A 23623-nucleotide genomic window follows, 5' to 3' on the forward strand; every position below is an offset into this window, starting at 1 on the left:
AGAATATAGTGTGGACTGTATGATGTTCACTTTGGGATATCAGAATGCTTACAGAGGGTTGATGACTACGGCCACAGCCGACAAACAAGACAGTTTATACTTCTTATAATTTTATTGATTGAAGGGTGGCCATTGATGTACTCATCATCTAGACCTGGATTGAAAAGCTCCTTATTTACAGATAGGCAATTGTGAAAAGGCCTCTCCAACAGCAACCCCTTCCCAAACCCGTGATTAAAATCAACACCCAGTTGGAATGTAAAGGAAAGTACATGAGCTTCGAGCAGAATGAAACCAATGATGGACGCATACGGCTGGATAAAGCCGTCTCTTCAACCGACTCCCAAGGGGAACAACTCTAGCTGATAACGGTGATATTGCTCGACAGAGCAGTGCAGTTGATCGGAAGATCAATTGGCGGAGCTGTTCCCCCGTTGCTGAAAGCCAGACTGCTGTAGTTGTATGTCGGGCTTAGCATCATGATTTGGCCAACAGTCGTCCCATACTTGTCGGCAAGATCCTTATACACACCCCACTCAAACGAATAAGGCTGGATGATACATTGACTCGGCGAGCACTCGGGGACCTTGATAAATTGGCCAACCCGCAATGTTTCATTAGCGGACTGACCGCCCGAGAGTGATTCGGTAGTTATGTTGAGACGGAGGGCAATCTTTTCATATGTGTCCCCTTTGACAGTGTAGTACAAACGTGGTCCACCGTAGATGCAAGTCCGGGTACGGCCCACATCTTTGATCAGGCAAGACTCATTGTCTGGAGTGCAGGTTTCGCCAGGGATGATGAAGACTTCGCCAATATTAGGTGGAATGGTCACATCTGCCATAAGGTTGTGTCGGCCAATGTCACAGACACCACGGTTGGTCTTGCGGGCAACCTCGAACACTGTAGTCTCTTCGGTGATATCGTAGAGATAACTTGTGGTATTCAGGGTACTCGGATCGCAGGACGCCGAGGCAACGGCAATTGTGCCCAAAGAAAGAAACATAGGAACAGCGGATCCAAAGCCCTTCATTGTGACGGTGAATAGTCTTTACTCGGAATGGAAAGAAATTGAGATGGAATGAGTGACTATGAAAGGAGAAGAATGAAACAGAATATGTACTGGAAGTACAGGAGGCCCTTTTATAGCTAACAAAAATTATATCCTAGTAATGATTGATCTTCCATGAAGAAGTGGCTCCGGGAGCACGATGAGGAAGTTACGATCGGTGATCATGAGCCGTTCATGCCGGAGCAGTGTGGTCAAGGTGCACATGAATCCCGATTGCACCTTCGCAGTCCAGGCCACCGACATTCATTTCTTCAACATGCCTGAGTGCGTGTAAAACGGTCACTAGGTACTTGGGGTATCCCTTTCTCCCCCGACGGCACATCACGGAGTTCCGGTGCAATTGGCCTCGTCAGCTGCGATATGATAGACGCGTTAGCCACGCCATGTAGTCCGCGATATGGGGAATTTTGTTAAGGCCTTCTAAAGACACTAAAAGCGCCAGTGCGTCTTGTAAAGTGCATCATCGCCATATCCACCACCCTCATTGGAGGAATTTAGATGCTCTAAACAGGGAGCGATGTACGGACATACCCCAGTTTGACCCAAAGACTGGTGGGTCGGACGGAAAATCTGCCGCGGGTAAGAACGGGTACTTTAGAAGAAACGCACACCTTGCATGCGTAACATTCCCTTTAAATTGGGATCTAATGGTCGGAGGTCGGATGTGGCACAAAGCTGGATCCATGCAGCTAAAACCAGTATCAAGTTTATGCATTTCTGCCAGGCTAAGCGATAGGATATTGCCCCTGAACAGACATCTTGAATAGACGTAGATGTGCTACTCACATCGGACATGGAGGGTCAGGGGTGGGGACTCGGTATTACAATGGAACTCGGTAGGCTATATCTTCATCATCTCTATTTATCTAGACTACTGATCGTTTAGACAAAAAATCAGTGATCCTCGAGACCGGGACAGAGGGTTTCGAATCAGGCAATGATCCTCAAGCGAGTGGGTCCAGGGCAGCAGCAATATGAAGAGCTTGTTATCTCCGAGGATCTTGAGTATCTTCGGTCTCCTCGTGCCCCAATTATGCACTGACAAAACGGCTAGCGTCTGTCGGCACTCCAACAGGGCTCTTAGGTTTCCGATTCAGTAAGTTAGGCAGAATTTGCGATGTATTCATGTCTATGATCTGCGATCACTGCGGAAGACAATTGGGAATACTGTAGCCTAGGAGCATACGTATTCAGCTTGGAAGGTGCGTACAGGAAGAAAACAAAACCCAAAAAAAAACCTTGGAATGGACGCCGTGGGGTTTCGCAAAGTGACCCCAGATTGGGTTATAGCGGCTAAGTGGGCGGTGTTGGAGTTGTTTTTGGCACACTTCATCTTATCGGCGGAGCCCAGACCCACGCCGCCGATCTTGATTAAAGCAGAGTCATATTGGGTCAGCGCAGACCACAGAAGGAGCTGAACTGATGCCGTTTCAAGGGCTTCCCCATCCATGGTCGGGGATATGGATGATGAACGGCCAATGATCTGTGTTGGATTTGGAGGCGATTGCGTTTTCTGAGGGATAATTTGATGTATCTCCCGTCTCGGGACCATTAACTAGTTGTTCGCGGGAGGGCTCCAGTGGGTTGTACGGCTAGTATTGGTTTAGAAAAAGTCGTCTCCTTGTTCTCTCTTTCTCTTTAAAGGCCTACCTTGCGAGTTCAGTGACATAGCAGACGATATACCGCGGCTGCTCTAGCAAAGTCCACAGAGTCTACTCCCCAACAAGGCGATCCTTAGGGACAGCAGACCTGTAGTTCAACCGAGCAACATAGTTGAGGCGGATGTCAATGCAATCCAAGTATCATCTTTCCATCACTATTTCCGAGGTACCAGTGTCCCACGGCTATTCGTTATTTGACCATATTTTGAGCAGCCATGCACGAGCATAATTCTCACTTTGATAACTGATGTGGAATATTGCCTCATTAGCGAACACATTATGATCTCCTTGACCTTGCTTACGTTTCCTGTATCGAGTTGAACGCCTACCTTCATTAGTGTTTTCAATATTGGACCTGCCTCATCGACCGCGTAGGTACAGCCATCGTCAAACTTCGGATTGACAGGAAAGGTTATCATGTCTCACGTGCTCATATTGTATCTTGTCAGGTTTTTGCACCTTTATTATCCTTTATTACACAGTTGTATATGCGGTTTTGGTCATTTGAGGCTCCTCAAAGTGCATAAGCACTCCATACCTCTTATCCTCAATCACATCCATCAGGGCGATAGCAGTCCAGACAATTACTCTGGCACTTTCTAGTTATCTTTTTTGGTCATACAGTGTTCAACGGTAGAGGGCGCTGTACCGATCGGGAATATGTTCTACGGATGTATTTTAGGAGGCTCATGTCCTCCTCGATCGATTCTATCATGACACAGGTTTGAGTGATAGACATTGAAAACTTGGAGTACTTTGCAGTCAATATCTATGCAAATTTTATGGGTGAATTTGGTCAAGACGTTGGCATAGTTCGTCATCCCATCAATAGAAAGCTCTGCATTTTAAGCCGGCAGTTTCAAGCCAGTGACCTCTTCACAGGCTTCGACGACTTTCTCTTGCAAATTCTCATCTCTTGCTGCCGGAATCGGCTGACCAATCTTCCCCTTGGGCTCGAAATACCCTCCAGAGAGGTTCTGTTCATCATAATTCCCTTCGGCTAACATGACATACGTTTCAACACCGTCCTCCACCTTATCTGGGGCACCCTGTCCGCCAAGCTTGGTTGCCACCCATCCGGGATGCACCGAGGTCACCGATGTGTTCCTGAACCGCCGAGCGATTGCATTGGCGAGGAGCATGACATGAAGCTTAGAATCACAGTATGCCGGGTAACTTTGGTAGCTGGCCTCCCCGCGTTTGAACCAGAACATATCATCCATGCTTGTCATGTCTGCGTACCGGTGCAGGTTTGAGGAAATGAAAACGAGGCGTTTGGGTGGACGCAGCAAACAGGACATCACATAAGGTGCAATAAGGTTGACCGACACCAAGGCTGGAACACCAGTATCCGCATTCTTCCGAAAGCCACCCTGCATGATTCCAGCATTGAGGATGACAGCATCAAAATCACCAATTGCGTTGGCATCGTCGCAGAGCTTCTGCGTGTCTTCTATCCTGGACAAGTCGGCAGTCAACACCCCGGCGGCACCCGGGCACGCAGATTTGGCGTCCACTGCACGTTGCTCATTGCGCGCATGCAGGTATACGGTGTGTCCTCTGTTAACAAGCTGCCTGGCAGCCTCGAGACCAAGCCCGTCGACCGAGCCAGTGATGAGAATGCGAGCCATTTTGCTGATCGCCAATGATTGATGGGCTAATTTCAAGTGATGTACTGTCACGGCTGGAAGCTTCCGAGTTCAGATAAAGGCAGCGAGAAGGGAGGAGAGTACAAGAGTTGGGATACAGTCAAACTGGAAGGTGAGTCTGTTGTGTGGCTATTCCCGTGGCCGTCGAAGCAGCGTTTGATGGTTGTGGGGCAAACACTGCACGGAAGTAAAGTCCGGTAACTCCGACGGTTTCCCGACGGATTTGTAGATATGGGATATGATGGATTCTACACGGTGGATGTAGCCAACATCCTGGACCCTGAGTGGAGCTTTTGGCATTTCCACACTTTCAGGTGGTATCGCCGTGTCCGGGCTTTTTGCCGGAGCTCACAGGATGAGAAACTGTCGACGAGCTACTAACCGCTAGACCATAAGCAATTTTCCGCTTCAGCTGATCAGCGGACGGAGAGACATGTCCCAACAGGGACTGACAGTGCACGCTCATAGGCAATATAACCCTGGAATGTTGCTTCACCTGAAGTCTCCCATGGAAGGGACAGAAAATTTGTTTACTTCCCGTAGTCTATTCGCCTCGTTCTTTCGCTTCGTAAACGGACCTTATCAAATAGCAATGATCAATCTGATCAACGTACATACTACAGAACATACTACAGGACAATCTACTAATCACACAGATGAATGGTGCCTTTTATGTGGTATCCAAGGTTCATCACGCACCCTGTAGGCACAACCACACCATGGGGCACTCCACTCTCGCGGAAGCTAATGCGTATTGCTGACACCACCAATGAGATACCGACTGTCAGCACGCTATCTAGGTTTTCCATCAGCTAGACCTGTATGGGGCAGCGTGATGGTTCAAGTGTCACCGTTGTGATTGAGAATCGAACTGTTTCGAAGTCAGTGTCTCAAGTTTCGTCATTCATGAGTAGAGACGGATTTATAATCGCATCGTATTCAATTCAGAGTTGCCACCACAGCCCAGTAGTGACGAGCTTCATTGTCTGTGGGGTCGCGGTTATATATTTGAACTATGAGCCCTCAAGCTGGCTGGGATCCTCTGGGTTAACACTAACAGCACAACTCTGATCATTCCACTACGATCCATTTCCTTACTCATAGTCTCCATTATCATGGCCACCCACCCAGCAATCATCGTACCCGCACTGAAGGGGCCTTTAACAATTCAGCATGTTCCGACTTGGAAGCCTGCCCATCGGGAAATTCAAGTCCGGGTAGAATGGGTTCCATCCGCCCCGTTGGATGTCTGGCAAGTCGATGCCGGGCTCATGGTCCAGTTCCCTCAGACGCTGGGTGATACGGCCGCGGGGACTGTGGTAGCTGTTGGTCCTGATGTCAAGCGCCTCCAAATTGGCGATCGAGTGTTCGGAATGTTTTTCCAGAACAAGACACAAAAGGGTCAGCAGGTATATGTAACTGCGCCAGAAACCCTTTTTGGTAAGGTTCGTTCACACACCACTTCCAAGTTACATTGTTTTATGCCAGTTTAACCCGGAGTAACAGGTCCCACAAAGCATTCCATTGTCTGCTGCGGCTACCATACCGACAAACTTCTGCACTGCGTTCTTTGCACTTTCTGAAAAGCTCAAGATTGAGCTGCCTTGGCCGCGTCCAGACAAGTTCACCCCATCCGACAAAGATGTACCGGTTCTCATTTGGGGTGCTGCCAGTTCCGTGGGGCAGTCTGCGGTGCAAATCCTCAAACACTGGGGATACACGAACGTGATTGCAACAGCTTCGCCGAAGCATCATGAAAGGATCAAGGCTTATGGTGCGGCACACGTCTTCGACTATCGCGACCCCAATGTCACTGCTTCCATCCTCGAACTCCTGGCCAGTCAAGGGCACTCAGACAGGATTCGTGTCTTTGACTCTGTAGCCTCGAAATACGGTTCCTTAATTCCAATCTCCAAGATTGCGACACAATCAGGATCAGCTGTTTCTGCTGTTCTTCCAGTCGTTATCAGCACCTTAGCTGAAAAAGACGGTCTCAAGCTTTCCCCAGATGTCTCTGCGGAAGCGCCCTGGGCATCGGGAGTGGAAATTCACCCCATTGTAGTTTACAACTATGAAGAGGTATGTCGGCACTTGCATATTATGTCTTCTTCTGTTCTATAGGAGTCATCACGGTAATAGCTACTGAGTTTGGGCTAATAATATTTCGTCCTCAGAACCAATTTTTGCGGGACCATCTTCAAACAGAGATCATGCCGACGCTCTTGGCCCAAGGTGCTATCAAGCCGAATAATCAGCAGATAGTTGAAGGAGAGACTCTCTTGGATAGGGCGCGCAAAGCTTTAGACATTATGAGAAGTGGCACTGTTAGTGGTGAGCGGCTGGTGTGGCAGGTCTGGACCGAGGAGGAGTTCCCTGAGTTCAAGTGATCTTACTGCCAGGAGTGAGCGGTTTTATGATGTGCTAGCGCAAGCCCCGTTGTCATGGTCTCTAACTGCTAGTAGAGTCATCCGTTTGTGCTCTCTGCACAATTATAAGGAGTTATTCGTAATGATTATGCTTTTTCTCTGGGCAAAGCGTGCCTTTCCACCTTCCTAGATATAGCAGAAGAGCGGCCTGATCTCACACAAAAAGGACGCACGCAAAGAGGGCCTGTGAGGAAGAGACATATTAACAGGAGACTATAACTAAATATAAGGACACGGTTTCACTGTATGCAAATGAAGAAATGAAAGTCCTCGTCCATGTATTTATTGAGGGAAAGCTCTTCAAAAAAAACATGATCATTCTGCTTCGGATCTAGACTGCTAATATACTTTTTTACGAAGCTTGTTAAAAATAATAAATGAACCATCACCGACCAGAGACAGTTCTTCCAGCGTTGTCGGACCACGCCTCTCGTCTAGTGCATATTCCGATGTTTCCCTTTCAGGTTCGTTGTCTGCGTTATTTTCGCAGAGGGTATCTGCGACCTCTCTAGTGTAGCCATCCGGATCCCAAGCCAATGGCTGTGTCTGCATCTCTTCAACCTTAATCGCCACAATTTGTTCAATTTCGGCTCTCTCTGCAGGCTCCAGTATGACCAGCCTCTGTTTCCAAACATCATCGATGGGAGTAGACGTCGATCCAAAAAATCGCTGATCAATCTTGTACCAGTAAATCAAGTCAAAGGCAAAGTTGTTCCTCGCTGCATATGCTATCCAGAAATCCCCACTCTCCCAGCTGTCTTTCATAGGACCCGACAGCCGCTCGGTATCGTCTAGCCACCCCTGCTCAATTGCCCTATCCTCCTGGTCTCTTATCGCCTTGAGGAAGGTTGGAAGACGTCGTTGATATTCACTGCACCAGTCGTCAAGCCCCTGTGGCCAGTATTCAGGCTTCTCAATGAGCAGCCACCAAGGAGGCGCAAACGAGAATTCAACAGGCGCAGCGTATGTGAACTCCCAGTCAACAACGCCGACAATCTTCAGCTCTTCGCTCAGTAGGATATTAGCTGGGCGGAAGTCATCGCACCAAAGTTTGAACGGGCCGTTATCGAAGGCGCCCAACGGCTTTGATAAATGATGTTCCCTGGCAAGTTTTCGAAAGAGATATCGAGCAACAAGCTTCCGTCGACAGTCGTCCGCTGAATCGATCGCATCATTACGTTGGTGGGTGAGGTGTGCAACGTGGAGCTCTGCTAATGCTTCGAAATATGAAGAGGTCGTTTCGAACGTCGTGTTGGGAAGTTTTGATCGAGGTAACGAGCCTAGTCGAATCAGACTATTCATAGACATTGACAAAGGCCGCTGGGTTACTTCCCACGTGAAATCATCGACCTGTTTCAGTGACCCTATTCGGGGAAAATTTGGTTTCGAAAGCTTCAGTAAAACGGTTGCAACCTCTCCATACAACGCCTCCAGCCTGGCCTCACGGATATCGGGGTTAAGGAAACCACGCTCTTCACGAGGACAGCCAGGCCTGTTGAGAACATCATACATGTTTGTCTTATGCTCAACGTATTCCATGATGATGAACGGTCCTAGGCCCCGAGGACTTTCTTCCCTCGGTCCCCAGTGACAAATGAAAGGAACAGGAATGTCAGTTTGATCATTGATGTATCGCATCATTGCCACTTCATTGCGTACTTTCTCTTCGGGAAACATAATTGATCCTGGCTGGACGAAACGTATGACCGTAGAGTTTGCATTCTTGTTCTTCATCTGAAAGGTGATGTTGTACGAGCCCTTCTCCAGATAGCTGAATTCATCAACATTCCCAGGGCCATGGTGTCTTTTCAGGAATTGCGCGACGGATTGCAGAATCTTGGGGTCAAAGAACTGTCGAACCCACGCATTGGTGATGTCTTCAGCCTTCTCCCAGGCGACGTCGTCGTAGTGTAGGCGTGGCTTCATGCTTGCTAGGTGTCTCAAGAAGCAATTGTCAGCTGATCGATACGAATCAGAGAGAGCTCGCAGATGGAAATGACTCTGAGGGATAGTTATTCTGAGCCTGTGGGTATTAGTGATCAGAAAGACCAGTGGTTCATGCTACGAAATATTCAGCCCTGGGGAAGAGTGTTGTTTAAATCCCGCATTGACCCCCTACTAAGGCAAGGGGATGCACGTCGAGTCGCACAATTCCCTAAGATCAGCTGCCTGGTCTAGGCTTCTCTACCCCACTATGTGCACGTCAGAATAGATGGGATGACTTCTTAATTTCCTTGGCGGTGCTTTAGATAACTGAGTGAATCTTACACAAAGCCTTAGTTTCCCATGCACAGAGGGTACAATGGCTTGCTCAGGCTGATCGGACACTGCGAGACAAAACCGTGGTATTTGTAGTTTGCCAAGATCATATAATACGACAAATCGCGACTTGCCGCGGGTAGTACTTTGGTCATTGCCAGCCTTGCAGCCTCTCACGGCAGCCTTGCGCAGGAATATCCCCGGCCGAATAAGGCTCCCCGACAGGAGAAATCCGGCGGTGTCGAATCAAACGCACTTGCACTCGCTGGTCTGCATTTTCAAATTGCACTTCTATAGAAAGGAAGGGTTAAGGAAAGACAATATATTCAATTGCTGATCATGCGACTTATATACAAATCTATATGCTACAAGACAGGGGAATTATAGGTCTATGGTCATGAGAGGTGGTGATGATGACATGTCTGCCCTTGCCAATAAGTCCTCGTAGAAAGGAGCAAAGACAAGAACATTTGATGCGTAATGCAAAGAAGATATCTGCGCACGCAATGGTAGTGGCATGCGAGATTTGTGTTGACCCGGTAGGGCATAATCTAGGGTCGGTTGAGCTGTTCGCGGCGGTAAAAGAGCAGGAAGCCCCAACTGTTCAAACGTTAGAAGAAGCTCACATCAAGAGTAAAGTGGGGATAGGCTTACCTTGCCAGGAGCTGGAAGAAGAGAGCGATCCAGAACCATGCGTTACCGACCTTGTCCACCGACGTGCCCACATCCGGGGAGATATCCCCAGGACCAATCTTGTTGGGCGCGAAGCCGCGGGCGCAGATGGTGGCGATGGATCCCAGGGCTTGGGCGGCCAGCAGGACGAAGCAGACATGTACTCTAGTCATGGTCTGCAGCAGAATCATACCCAATCCGACTTGTTGAATTTCGTCAAGGAGTCCCAGCCAGAGCCACAGACAGCGGGTCACGATCGATCCTGACACCAAGCTGCCGGCCCAGGGGAGGTAATAGCCGATGTTGGAGGTTCCCCACCAGGTTTGTGCCCATCGGGGAGCACCCAAACTAAGACCAAAGACTGGCAAGATCCAGCTATGTTCCTTCGACAGGGCACGGAATATGACAAGAATGGCCACCCATAGGACGACAAAGAAGCCGAACACCAGGAGGACAATCTCCCAGGGTTTGACGTGCTTGGACGTCCAGAGGAAGGACCAGTTGCGGCCGAAAGCAGCAGAAAGGAACCAATTCTGGATGATGACCATGAAGAAGAACCACAGGATGATGCGTCGACGGAACAGAGACTTGTAGAAGAACAGGATACGACTGGGAGCTTGGCGGTAGTAGTTGGGTAAGCCCAGGGCCAGTAGAACTCCAATGATGAAGCAGAGGGCAGCGATGGGCATCACCACGGCTGTGAGTCGCCAGGAACTCAGGGCCGCCACAGATACACCTCCAACTTCGGCGGCAGTGACCTTAGAGCTCCAGAACCAGAGCGCAACCGTGTAGATCTGGGAGATACCTTGAATGATACTGGCGCGGAACATCCAGTCCTTGACAGGCACGGCACCCTGGTCTCCAAAGTTCAGAGCGAAGAACAACGAACCGCTAGAAGATGCAATGGCGTAGACGCCAGCCGCAACATTCTGAGCCCAGGACCGACCGAGAGAGGTGAGACCGAACGGCGAAACACCGATAATGATAAATGCCAAGCAGTAGATGAACCACGGAAGACTGAGGGAGATGACGGCCGGGAATCGATGATACATGAACCACCACGCGATCGAGGAAAGGCAGTAAATAGCGGCGATGACGTACAGCTTCACAGCGGTCTCTCCGACCTGACCGACAAGCAGGGTGATTTGTGCCGAGTTGGTGGCGATGATCTGACCCAGTCCCAGGAAGAGCGAATACACGGGCCAATTGCCCAAGCGGCGTCTCATGAATCGCTGAACAGCGATCGGACGCGTGTAGCCCAACCGCATCAGCCAGCGGTCAATCTCATCCTCCCCGTTCAGTTCAGAGTCCTCGCTAGAGTAGGACTGGCGGTTGTCTGAACTGGGCCCATCATGTACGACACTGACAGAGCTAGGAATCGCGATCGCACGGTCCTTGGGTTGTTTCTTGAGCTGGGCGTCGTTGTATGAATTGTAGAACTTGCGCTCACTCTTCATCAAATAGACCTCAATGCAGTAATCCGTAATGGAGTTCTTCTTGTTCAACTTGTCAAGCGACTGCTCGAAGCGACGAGTGAAGTGACCCAGGCTGTCTGTAAAAGTCGGGTCCACCTTCTGCAACTCGAAGACGGGCTGGTCCTTGTCCTCACCACCGAGACTGCTGAGGCGGTTATGGTCGCCAACCACGGAGGGCAACGACAGCATAGAAACAGTCCGGAAATGAGTCATGGGCGGCGGTGTTGGGCACGCCGGAGTGGAGATCTGGGAGACGGGGTACGGGGATACAGGTCTGGACAAGTAGGAGGCGCGAGGAGTACTGTCTCCAGTGATCGCATGGGGAGAGAGCGTGTTGTTGACAGCCTGCATGGCCTCCTCCGGGGAAATGTAATCCTCCTGCGGTCTGTGGTCATCTTCCTCAGCGTCGGTGTCGTGCTCATCTTCTCCGTGATCGGTGGAGATCTGGCTCGCGGTCGCTTGCTTCTTTGTCAAGCGCTTTCTGCCCTGACCAGGGCCGGACCGGCGACCCAGTGACAGTTTGCGGTTGAGACTGCTGTCGCGACTGCTTCCCTCGGATGCTTGAATTTCTTGAAGGCGAGCGTGGGCCTGCTGGATCATGGCTTCCGGGGGAGTGTCTGAGCCGTCCGACCTGGACAGAGCCATGTTGGGAAGGGCCACGGTGGAGTAACGCGCACTCTGAAGGTTTTGCAGGTCCCAGACACTCTCCGACTCCGGAATAGAGCCAGTCACTGTCTCCTTGTTCTTCTCATGGTGAATCTTGATCGACGTTCGCTGAAGGGTCTCGAGTTTCTGGATCCACTCGAGAACGGGGAATCGCTGCTTCGCAGAGTTTGCGCGCATCTGGGCTCGGGTTTCCGGAGACGAGTCCAGGGCCGATTTGATGGCAGTCCTCAGCTGGTGTAGGAGATGGCGAGTGGCGTCCGATTCGACGGTGTACCACCAGCCTGGCATCTGACCCAAACCTCCAATGCGAGATCCAATTCCCAAAGCACCCTTTCGACCGAACTCGACAGCGATCAGTCCGAATGGCTCATCGCGAGACGGAATGAGAGCAAAGTCAGCACCAGAGAAGACACACGGGGGTAAAGCAGTGAACTCAGGTCGCGAGAAGACCCGGCCAGGGAACATGGCAGCGATCTTCTCCAGCTTGATGGCAGCTAGTCTTCCATAAAGATCGATGATGGGACCAACACAGATCACCTGCACCTGCGGCCGGTCAGAAAGAACGGCAGGGATGACATCTGCAATCAGATCGACACCCTTCTGCTTAGACCAACGACCAACGAACACCAGAAGGTCAGCGTTCGGATCCTCGGTCAAGCCTGCCCACTTCTGAGCCTCGAGCTTGTCCGTGATGCGTTCCTCGTAAGACCGAGTTAAAGCTTTCTCGTCAGGAGTATCCTCCAAGGCCGCAGTATCGGTCGGGTCAGGGTTGGGCAGACTACCAATCTTGTCCAAACTCCAGAAAATGGGATACCGAGCCCATGAACGTTTTCCATACTTCTTGGACACACCGACCGCGCCAAATCCGCGCTGGTGGAATCGAAGGTAACTCGCTCCCGTGTGAAGCAGGTTGAACACATTTCCGAACTGGCAGTACTTTGTGGCGACTTCAACGGGCAGGTTGAAAACTGAACAGACTTCCTTCTTTTCCTGCTGGGTACGGAGGGGCCAGAGACCCTGGAACTCGGCGTTGTGGAGAGACAAACAGACGGGAATTGTCCGTGTCGGCAGGAGGTACAGCGGTGCCAGACATCCATGGAAATCGTTGATGTGGTACATATCGATCGACGGGAAACGCTTGATGGTCTCTGCGATACACTGGTTCCAGGCGGAGTAGTAAATGGCACTGTCCAGATCATCCATCCGAGGAGGATAAGGCTCTGCTTTCGTCTGCTGCCGGAACACGGGAGCGTCAAGAAGGACGTAGGTGATGTTGTTCAGAACGTGATACTGCACATTAACAAGATAGGGGTTGTCCAAGATCTTCACGACGTATGGCTCTATCGGGGTATCCTCAGGGTATTCGATGTCTCCCACGCAGGGAACCACCCAGATGAGGTTCTGGTATCCCAGGTTTTGGGACATGAGCTGGGCCATGACTCCCAAACCACCAATCTTGACCTTGGCCTGCCAATCGGCGATATCGTACTCCATGGTAGCGATCAAGACGGTGCGGCGTTTCTCGGGGGCTCCTGCAATGGCCAGATCGCCTGCCACGGCGGCAACCTCTGATTCTTCCCGGTCCATCTGGCCATCACCTCCAGCTTGACCCTTCATCCTGCGCCAGAACAACAGCGGGAGCTTGTCTTCCTTGACCACGTTGCCATCGGTATTTAGTTCAACACGGTAGAAGGTTCGGATGAAGATGAAAACTCCCGCCAGGCCCATCAAGATCGGGACGACCCAGAGGAGAATGAAAAGCACCAGTTGGGCCCATCCAGATCCGACGGGAAGCAGTTCATAGCGGAGGTTGGCATCATTGAGGGAGATGGTCCAGCCAAGGTGCGGGAACGGGGGCAACTCGGTGATGTTGATCACGTTCGAGGACAAGTAGGAGGGAGGCAAGACCTGTACAACTGATGAGTTGTCAACATCGCCATAAACGTTCGTCGTCTCCGGAACACCGTCCTTGCCAGTGCCCCAGACACTGATCTGTCCCACGGACGGCCATTCATAGACGAAATCATATTTCCAACGGCGATCCTTAGTATCAAACCGCATCTTGCTGTCCAGACCGGCATCATAACCGTATTGATTATACGGGCCATTCCACCACAGGTGGGGAAATCTGCGAGGCACATCGGATTCCCAGTCATAATCACCTTCCTGGACATAATCACTGCTGCCAGTAAGGCGGGAGAAATACTGGACCCGAATGTGAGTGCCCTTCCATTTCTGGGCATCTGTGCCTGTCCAGGTCGGGAAGTCGATTGTCGTGTTGCCGCCAGTGTAGTCCGTCCAGTTCGACCAGTTCCGGCCAAAGTCGGTCGTGTAGCGGAACTGATCAGCGCCAGCCGCATCATGCTGAACATAGTAGCTGCCGTTATCCGACTTGTGCACCAGGCTGGTAGAGTAGTTGGCAAGCGGCGATATCAACGGGTTGGTGTGGGTTCCAACTCGGAATAAGAAGCGGTCGATGGCATCTACGCGCGTTCCAGACGTCGTGGAGGCATTCTTGACGGTGATCTGGTGGATTCCGTGATAGACATTGGTCAGGTTTGCGGACCAGGTCCAAATAGTGGGAATTTCGCCGATGTAATTGTTACTACTCGTCCTGGCCGTCACGTTGGTGCAGCTCACGCTGGATGTATCAAGGGAGGCATTGACGCCCTTGATGGTGGTCGAGTTCAGGGAAATTGCCTTTGTGATCGCACTGCAGTCCATGGTCTTGGAATAGCCCAGCTGGATTTTCAGTGTTTCCCCAGTATCCTCGGAAGACAGCAGGCGTGCATCGTGACCGGGGACAAACTCGGTGACCGTAGGGCCAGGTTCAACGAAATCGCTAGCCTTGACGTAAGCCCGGAATTCCCATGGCAACAACTTCATTTTGGTGGTGCAGCCGTAGGACTCGGTGCCGTTGCTAGCGTCACTTGGTCCATCCTGCAGCGTGAGTTCATCGTAGGGATAGAAGAGGTTTTTCAACTTCGTTCCCGACTCGAAAGGAGACAGAAGAGCGGAGTCCTTGCTAGAACAATTCTGGCCATATGTTTCCGTTTTATTGGCATTGTGATATACCAGCCAGAGAGTATCGTTACTGCTCGAGGCTTCTTTCTGGACGCCGGGGTAGTAGCTGCGCAAGACCGACCAGAGACCAGTCACCGTCGGAGTAGTCGATGAACCCGGAAGATAGAGATCCTTGGTAAGCTGCGCAATGGTTTCAAGATTGAATCCATCATTTACTACTGGGTATTGTTCTCGGATTTCGAACATGCGCTTCATAATGTTGCGAAGGGGGTGTGCCGGGTTCCGTTGATCGTAGGTAACAGTGATATCGTTGCAGCCATTCAATCCCTTGTCGTTGGGGAAGTCGTAGAATTTCGAGGTGTTCAGTGAGAAGCAACCATGCGTCCACCACGCCGTCTGATAAGTCATAGGCTGCCGACCGAACAAATAGTTGGAGGCAGTCGCATCGAAAACGTACATCTCCTGCTCCTCACCCCAGAGAATCAGAGGGATTCCCGGCAGCTCCAGCGTAACAATGTATAAACCCAGTAGGTACTTCTCCGTACCATTCTTGATGGCTGGCCAGCGGAAGTTATCCTGGTTCGACACACCATACATATGTCTAGGATCCAACTCGCCCGTGAAGGCATTGATGAAGTCATTAGTGACGAGCATGCCATTCCAGGCTTCGATAAAATCGGTGGGCAGATCGAAGCCGGCCACCAGGTTCCCGTCCATTCCCAGGAAACGGGTCATCGAACGATAGATGGTGTAGTGAAAGGCCGCAGCGTCCAACGCTTGCAGGCCATCATCACGGAGGAAGTAGGAATCCGACGAGGCATTCGTCAGCTTCGCACCAGCGTCCGCTGAATCAGGCGTCTGGTTTGGCTGACGACCCCGGCCAAGGTAGAGACTGCCAAAGGTGTTGCCCGAGGTGATCTCTCCCGGCAAGAAGAAGTTCTTCTTTCCGTATTGTTTGGCACATTCACGGTAGACCGCGAGCATGTCACCCAGCGGATCCAGAGTGGCTTGGACGGCTTTGTCAAACCGGAATCCATCAATATCCAGACTTGCGATCACGATGCAAGAATGGCGGGTGATGACATCGCGAACCGGCTTGTGCCATTCTCGCAGACGATCTTGCACCGAGGCGAATTTGGTGAGCTGTCGCTTCCAGTCAGGGAAATTACCAAATGCCTCGAGTTCGCCATACTGATCGAAATCACTGTTGTAGCAACCCTCCAGGTCCTGCACACCACCGGAAGTCAACGGGTATCCCGTCTCGTTCCAGAACCTCGGGTAGTTGCAGGTGTCGTTGTAGTCATTGCTGAACTGGAAATCAGCGTACTGTCTTTCGGTTACGTACTCCACCTCGTATTCTTTCGCATTGAAATCAGCCGAATCGTTCAAGTGGCCCTTGAAACCGATCAGGTTACTCAAACTGCACGGGAGATCGTTAGTGGCATGGTCGTCTGTAATACTCGGGGCATACTCACGTTGCTAATGTATTATCCATAATCACGTACATATCCCGGTCGTGGATCTCCTTGATGGTGCGCCTCCAGTCTGACAGGGTGCCATGGTGCTTATCGAGGAGGGTGGTATCCACTGGGGAGTAACCATCGTAGCCCCAGGGAAGGTTCATTAATCCCGTACCAGCGAAGTAGATTCCCTTGAACAGTCAATCAGACGGAGATGACATGGTGTGTAGTAAAAGACTGATGAACTTACCTTGAATCCCATTCCTCGGATGTAATCGAGCGTATCAATCAAGCCGACTAGGTCACCGCCATGGCGCATCTGATTCGAATCGAGTACATGCTCGTAGGTGGTGCCGTTGATATCGTCGTTAGCGGGATCTCCGTTGGCTATGCGGTCCAGGAAGATGGTATAGATGGGGAAGCGCCAGTTGTCTGGTGACGGATGATAGCTGTGATTAGGCCATTCTCCCCAATAGTTTATCGGTCCCTCTGCGGTTTTATTCTCGTTCAAGTTGTAATCAACGAGCGACTCATCGTAGGGCCAGCCCACGGTCGTGACGCTGAGTAGCCCCAGAATGAGCACCACGCAGCGCTGAACCGTCGTGCCGAACATGATGGCAAGCGGCGTGTGGTACCAGAAATTCTGTGCCAACCAAGGTCCAAAGGATTATGCAGGAACCCAATGCCACATGCCCGAAACTTCCGCACCGAGTACAGCGAGAGAAAGCAGCACAAAAAACGAATGACTTTGGGGTATGAAACGAGAGAAACGTGGGAGGAAAGCTTTCCCAGGGGATGGTTGAAACGAGAGAAAAAAGAGGAAGACAGCGAATTGCTGCTGGGAGGGTTACTGCTGCTAATGCTACGAGAGACCAGAGACTAGACTACTCGATGACGAGAGACAAGCGCGGTGCTTAAGCCGTCGTGAGACCACTATCTAAAACCTTTCGCCCGCGGTGGGGTCGCCAGGCCCTGCGATCCAAGACACCTGTTCGGTCATTCTCTGCTCTGGGTGGCTATTATTAGGAAACGTCATATCAGGATAGCATGATTGGGTGAGGTGGAGGCGGGCCTCGTCAGTACACCCTCCGTCATTCGATAATAGTCAACAGCGCTGGATGTGGAGGGTATAGGTGCGTGTGTGCTCAGTGCTGATGGTGGTGATCCCTGGACTTTACCGCTGGGGCAGCCGCCACTACTGCAGTCACTGAGAGATGATCAGTGTGACCGACACTCAGAGCGCTAATCTTGATCATCCTAATTTTTTAAGTTCAGTAAGAACGAAGATGTTCTTGTTCTGTTCTTGTTCCTGTGCCTGTGCCTGTCTGACCGACAACAGTATATCCGTGGAATCCCATCAGTTATTGCCAAGGTACAAAAAAAATCTGATGTCGGGCCAGCAAATGGGGCGAACATTGGTCGTTGTGTTTCGGCACAAACCAGGGTTTTTTTTTTTTTCTATTTTCTTTTTTCTTTTTTTCTCTCTTACCATTTGCCTTCGCGCAGATTCTATGGTTGGAACCAGGCGCGGCTCGGTGGAGATCCGAAACCATCTGGACTTTGCTTATAAACACTGTGAGTGGGCATGTCCCGGATCCCATCCCCACTTCTATGGCCCACGTACCCTCCAGCGAGTCGCCAGATCCTGTTATTGTGTTATCTCAGCGGACAATTCGCAGTCAGAGGGCAAGGACCCTGTCCCATGCCTCACACCTGGCCAATGGGCATTTCACGGCGCCATGCCTTGTCCTGCCGACCCCGGTTCGGCTGCATCGCCACTGGCCCCGTCGGGATATCGGACAACACTTCATCTAGGGTTTCTAACTGGGCGGCCAGTCTGGCCGTTATCAGCCCAAGAAACGCCTCATAAATCGCATACAGCGTCAGACGTCATGGAACCTATCAGAGTGTTTCGGTCTGCTTCGGGATTGCCCCGTCGTCGTTGAAGGAGGGGCAACCAGGCACATTTTGAATCCACTCAGACACTGACACAGTCCGGGTCGCAGAATGAGTGCCAGACCATCCTCCTGTCCTTGGCCCTTACCAGACAATGTCCCGATTGAGTTTCTGTGGTTCCAGCCCAGGTTCCATCCCGGCTTCAGAAATGCTTCGCGATTCTTCGATTCTTTCACACAGAAAGCTTGTTGCAAAACTGTGGCTACGCAACAACCCACTGATGTGCCACGGTCGCAGATGTGCCCCTCAACCAGTGCATGATGCTGACATGCCGCACATTCCCAGGCACACCCCAACGAGAGAATCAGTCAGTCTGGTTGGCGATCTTGGACGCGTACGCGACGAGGTGGCCTTCCTGAAGATCAGCGATCTCGCGGTGATGTTGTTGGCTGAAGAGAAATGCTAGATCTCAGCGCGGGACGGGCAGTGACCCGATCAAAGCCCACCAGGATCTTCACAACCCTTACTACGATGGGTGGTGTTCTTCTATTTTCATGACAATCCTTTAATAACATTGCCGCCGAAGCGAGGTTGACTGACTCTGTAGTTCATGCGAGTTAATTCCGGCAACTCAGTTACTATTCACGGCCTGAGATCAACAAACACCATCGTTTGTCTCACCGGGGGGTTTTGAAGTGAGCAGAAGCAATAGATGTCTTCCCGCGGTAGAGCGCTATATATAGAACACTAACCGCCGCCATTACGTAGGCAGAAGCAGTCGACTGCTTCACTTGGTCGCAGACATGAATCAGACGCTAACATTCACCGCTGCCGTTCAGACATGGAGTATCTGTCATAGATCAACTTGTTGGTTACCACACGTCGTCCATCCCGCCATCGTGCATCGGCCCCAAAAAGCATGATCTTGCGAGCTACCATTCTGACGAATTTTTTTCGCTCGAAGACTGCTGTGTTGTACTGCATATGCAGCAGGTACATTGGTGTTGGGGGACAAAAATAAAGCAACTCAAGGCTGAAAATAACAGGTGGGAATAAGCATTCAATCCTATAACTACGCAAGTACGTGGTACGTCGCACACCGTACCTGCAGGCTCAGAAACACAATGCCACATGTGCACAGCGGGAGAAAAAAAAATTCAATTCCTGGCTGCTGCTTGCATGCGCAGACTTTTCCATCCAGTCGCCTAAACTGACTACATCGCTGGGACATCTTGTCGGCGTCGGATTTCTCCGTGAATGTACGGTCGGATTACACGCAGCTGGTGGTTAGAAGATTGCATCGATCAGAACAACGAAGATTTGGATATCTCTGGAATAATTGGGGCGAGATAATCACGGCAGGGGTCAAATCCAATCGCATAAACTTGTTTATCATTGGGGCCAGACCGGGTTCCCGCTGCTGTCATCCTGATGTTGAATGAACCGTCTCACCAGGGGCATCGAGTCACTCTTGGCAATATGCTCACTCATTCACACAGCCCCAAATCCTGCTGAAGAGGATGAAGCCCAGAGGTCTGTTCTGTGAGTCTTTTCCAATTACCAGTGTATGGAAAGTTCTAGGCTCTCCGAGAAACTTGACAGCGAAATGATTACCGGGGCCAATCTGTGTTGTCATTCCCGTAACTGACGGTATAAAGCATGCTGTGTGATTGATAAAGTGGCGAGACGTGATCAATCATTCATCAGGATCAATTCTCATCTCCATCTCCAGACATCAGCACGGGTGATCTAGGTGATCTATCCAGCTTTCCGCTGAGTCCCGCTCCGAGTGCTAATCCAGCCCGCTCCCGAAAGCAACGAGCACCACGAATCGCGGTCGATCGCATTTGGTCCGGAACGCTCACAATGAAATCTCCTAGGTGTGTTTTGGCAGCGATCGGTATATGCACCGCCAGGTTGCCTGCTAGACTGTGATATGCATCAGTGGTCAGTTTATACAAATGCCTATGTCAACAACAGAAGGCGTCCAGAATGACTGCCTCGTTTACGCGCCAAAAGCAAAACTTGAACTAGCTGATCTTTCATGATCGATTCGGCTGATTTTCGGGCCTCGTTATGATAAAAGGTTTTCCATGGCTTGCACTAATTAATACGTTCAGTTGTAGCTTCAATACGAGGTCCTCGGGCATTGAGGGCCTCACTGAAGAGACGGGATTATGAGTACAAAGTAGTATATAGAAAAATCCAATCACTACACGATGGGTCTATTGCAAGAGATATGAGCCTTAACATCTAATCCCTTTATTGGGAGGCAGATCCCAAACGCCAACATATGCGACCGGCCCAAGTTCCAAATTCTCACCCTAAGCGAATACTAGTAGGCGAAGACTCATCTTCAATACCACCACAATTGAAGCCTACACCACATCGCGAGCAATGTATAGTATGCCACTCAATATGTCAGTAATAATAAAAGATTAGCTTGCAATCTGTCACTTGGGCCCACTAACTTCTGCGATAATGATGGTGTGGTCACGATTTGATATGCCTATACATTGCTGTGGCGACGGCTTCGAAACTACATGATGTCTTCATTTGTAGATTCATAGAGTAAATCACGAGATTGAGTATCATGAAACTTGTATGCTTCTACTATCCAGTATAGCAGCTCCTTTAGCCACCAAACTCTCACTTGTGTGGTATTCTTCATGGTCTTTGGTCAGTATATATATTTACATCCGGCAGTACTTACTTATCTGGTCAGCACATAGGTCTAGGGTCAAATGATGTTATTTTACATGTATGAACAAACTGGTTAAGTAGTAGTAAAAACCCCGGCAGATGTGCACCCATATGTATCTATTTACAATCTGCCGCTTTCATGACATTGGGGACAACTCTAAGATCTTTTTTGTCAGTCGATCGGTGTCCACTGGAAAGATCTCATCGAACATTCATGATGCTCTGCTGGGACCCACATCATCCCGGGATGAGATGATCTTATTGGCGGTGCAGACAGCCTCACCCTACCAGAACAAACAACATGATTGCTGGGATAACCACCACAACAAATCTATCCACACATCATGTTGATGTGTTTTTTTGGTGACCGATAAGCCGGAAGCTTAAAGAAAGATCCGGCCCTTCCCCCCACCTCGGGAAGCTTAGGATTGCCGAAGCAGCCAACTGGCGTTGCGATGTTACTTATTATTACTGATTAGGCTTTCAGGAGAATAATGGCGGTCGCGTGATTTGGGGCTGACTCCATAAACTCTCTTTCTTCCCCGCGAAAACACCAACTCCGGCCTGCAATTCTCTATCCCCTTCCCCAATCCCCATTCTCTCACACTACTCTGGGTGGCGTACCTTCGCGCCCCTTCCAGTCATGCTGGACTTCTACACGTTGGCGGTGCTCGGCCTCCTGGCCGTCTTCGGATACGCCTTCAGCCGTCGCGAGAAGCCCGACCCGCGCGAACCACCATTGGTGCGCAGCAGTATTCCCGTGGTAGGCCATCTGCTGTGTTTCTTGTGGTATGGCTTATCATACTTTACCATGCTAACGTGAGTTTTCCGAGTCCCTACAAACTCAGTGTTTGGGAGCCAGACGACGGACCTTCTAACGCGCCGTAGCGAGAAACATGCCTTACCCATTTTCGGCCTCAATATGGTCTTCACCAAGAGCTACCTGGTGACCTCGCCTAGCATCCTGCTGTCCATCCAACGGAACAAAAAGTCCCTGAGCTTTGACCCGTTCATCAGCATGACGGCTGAGCGTATGGTCGGCATTCGTGGCCCGACGCTGGAGCTGATTCGCGAAAAGCAATCGGGCGGCCAGGGATTGACGCAGACCATCATCCATGCCATGCAGCCCACCCTGATAGGCGCGCCCTTGGATCGCATGAACGAGCGCATGACGCGCCTGCTACGACCCTTGGTGGATGAGCTGGCCAGCGCCACCACCATCGACCTCTACGGCTGGTGTCGCCATGCCATCACGGTCGCCAGTACGAATGCCTCGTATGGACCACTGAACCCCTACAAGGATGCGAACATCGAGGAATCTTTCTGGTGAGTGACTAGTATTCTACGCGGAGTTAAGTGAATTATGAGACTGAGTCTACAAGGTCCTTTGAGTCGCACCTCAGTCCATTGATGGCCAACTTTCTCCCCTGGCTCACTGCGCGCACTGCGTGGCGGGGGCGCGAGGCGGTCGTGGCCGCCATGGTGCATTACTACGAGCAAGGGGGGCATGAGGACGGATCGGACTTGACCCAGGCACGTTGGAAGACGATGCGAGAGGCCGGAATGCCCGTCGAGGATATTGCGCGGGAGGAGGTGGGCATGGGCATCGGGCTTCTCTCTAACACGGTCCCCGCCGCCTTCTGGGTGCTGTATGAGCTGTATTCCCGACCCGACCTGCTGGAGGAAATCCGGGAGGAGATTCGCACGAATGCGCTCCGCGTCGACGCCGACCAGCGACACATCGTCGATATCTCGGCTCTACGCGACAACTGCCCGCTCGTGGTCTCGAGCTTCCAGGAAATCCTACGCGTGCAGTCTGCATCCGCCCCGACCCGATTTGTCATGGAGGACGTGATGCTGGCGGATCAATATTTCCTCAAAGCGGGCAGCATGATCAACATGCCGGCCAAGACGTTGGGTCGCATGCCCGAGGCATGGGGAGAGACGGCGCTGGAGTTCGATGCGCGGCGGTACATCCGGTCGGAGGAGAAGAACCCGCGGCGCACGGCAGGCTTTATGACATTTGGAGTGTCCCCCGTCATTTGTCCCGGACGACACTTTGCCAGCTCGGAGATTCTCGGATTAGCCGCTCTGTTAGTGCTCCGATATGATATAGCGCCGGTGGATGGGCAGTGGCGCACGCCGCGGTTGAACTCGATGGCGGTCGCGTCGAACATGCGACCGCTCAAGGATAAGTTTCCAGTGACGGTGCGTCCCCGTAGCGAATACGCGGGAGTGGAATGGGACTGTACGGTGCAGCCCGGTAGTGGAGTGTTTAACTTGATGGTGGGATAGGAGTAGTAGCTTATATGATGTAGAATGGGATGAGTAACTGCCCATAAAAGTCTGCCATGGACCACGTGGCTGGTTATACCTTATTTATGTTTTTCCAAGAGAAAAAGTTCCGGTCGCTGCTGCAGTCCAAAGTGAAAGGAAGGTGATTGAGCACGTGGCCTGTGTAACCCCGAGACATGCCCCGAATTGGGGTGCATCTGCATCGACCCATTTCATTGATTCTGATCGAGTCCAATCCGACCAAGAATACTACTGATCGCTATTACTACGTTGAGTCACCTCTGGTAGTACCACTTATTTTCATGATGAAGCAACCATGCATCGATTCATCCTAGCAGCAGCTGCGCCAGCTGCAGGATGCGCCA

General features: G+C 51.0%; 6 protein-coding genes across 6 annotated transcripts; 2 read left to right on the top strand and 4 right to left on the bottom strand.

The window, feature by feature from the left end:
* Window positions 1-358: 358 nt before the first annotated feature.
* BO79DRAFT_266227 (LysM peptidoglycan-binding domain-containing protein) lies at window positions 359-1033 on the bottom strand (the record flags this gene model as incomplete). The annotated part of the gene is made up of 1 exon (XM_025686951.1): window positions 359-1033. The coding sequence occupies one exon, from the start codon at window positions 1031-1033 to the stop codon at window positions 359-361; it is 675 nt and encodes a 224-aa protein (XP_025539048.1).
* Window positions 1034-3519: 2486 nt separating this feature from the next.
* BO79DRAFT_173662 (SDR family NAD(P)-dependent oxidoreductase) lies at window positions 3520-4364 on the bottom strand (the record flags this gene model as incomplete). Its single annotated transcript, XM_025679695.1, has 1 exon — window positions 3520-4364. One exon carries the CDS (start codon window positions 4362-4364, stop codon window positions 3579-3581), a length of 786 nt encoding a protein of 261 aa, XP_025539049.1. The 3' UTR covers window positions 3520-3578.
* Window positions 4365-5497: 1133 nt separating this feature from the next.
* Window positions 5498-6769, top strand: BO79DRAFT_148546 (zinc-binding alcohol dehydrogenase family protein; the record flags this gene model as incomplete). The annotated part of the gene is made up of 3 exons (XM_025678548.1): window positions 5498-5827; window positions 5889-6461; window positions 6557-6769. The coding sequence occupies 3 exons, from the start codon at window positions 5498-5500 to the stop codon at window positions 6767-6769; spliced, it is 1116 nt and encodes a 371-aa protein (XP_025539050.1).
* A 378-nt stretch (window positions 6770-7147) lies between these two features.
* Window positions 7148-8734, bottom strand: BO79DRAFT_237889 (phosphotransferase family protein; the record flags this gene model as incomplete). The annotated part of the gene is made up of 1 exon (XM_025684746.1): window positions 7148-8734. The coding sequence occupies one exon, from the start codon at window positions 8732-8734 to the stop codon at window positions 7148-7150; it is 1587 nt and encodes a 528-aa protein (XP_025539051.1).
* A 698-nt stretch (window positions 8735-9432) lies between these two features.
* ags3 (alpha-1,3-glucan synthase Ags3) lies at window positions 9433-17157 on the bottom strand. The gene is made up of 4 exons (XM_025688621.1): window positions 16615-17157; window positions 16380-16555; window positions 9722-16324; window positions 9433-9667 (listed from the first exon to the last, which is right to left on the bottom strand). The coding sequence occupies exons 1-4, from the start codon at window positions 16975-16977 to the stop codon at window positions 9619-9621; spliced, it is 7191 nt and encodes a 2396-aa protein (XP_025539052.1). The 5' UTR covers window positions 16978-17157; the 3' UTR covers window positions 9433-9618.
* A 4390-nt stretch (window positions 17158-21547) lies between these two features.
* Window positions 21548-23328, top strand: BO79DRAFT_237891 (cytochrome P450). Its single transcript, XM_025684747.1, has 3 exons — window positions 21548-21782; window positions 21852-22289; window positions 22346-23328. Exons 1-3 carry the CDS (start codon window positions 21607-21609, stop codon window positions 23256-23258), a joined length of 1527 nt encoding a protein of 508 aa, XP_025539053.1. The 5' UTR covers window positions 21548-21606; the 3' UTR covers window positions 23259-23328.
* The last annotated feature ends 295 nt before the right edge of the window (window positions 23329-23623 follow it).

Source organism: Aspergillus costaricaensis (assembly GCF_003184835.1).
Source record: "Aspergillus costaricaensis CBS 115574 unplaced genomic scaffold BO79scaffold_17, whole genome shotgun sequence".
Lineage (NCBI taxonomy): Eukaryota > Fungi > Ascomycota > Eurotiomycetes > Eurotiales > Aspergillaceae > Aspergillus > Aspergillus costaricensis.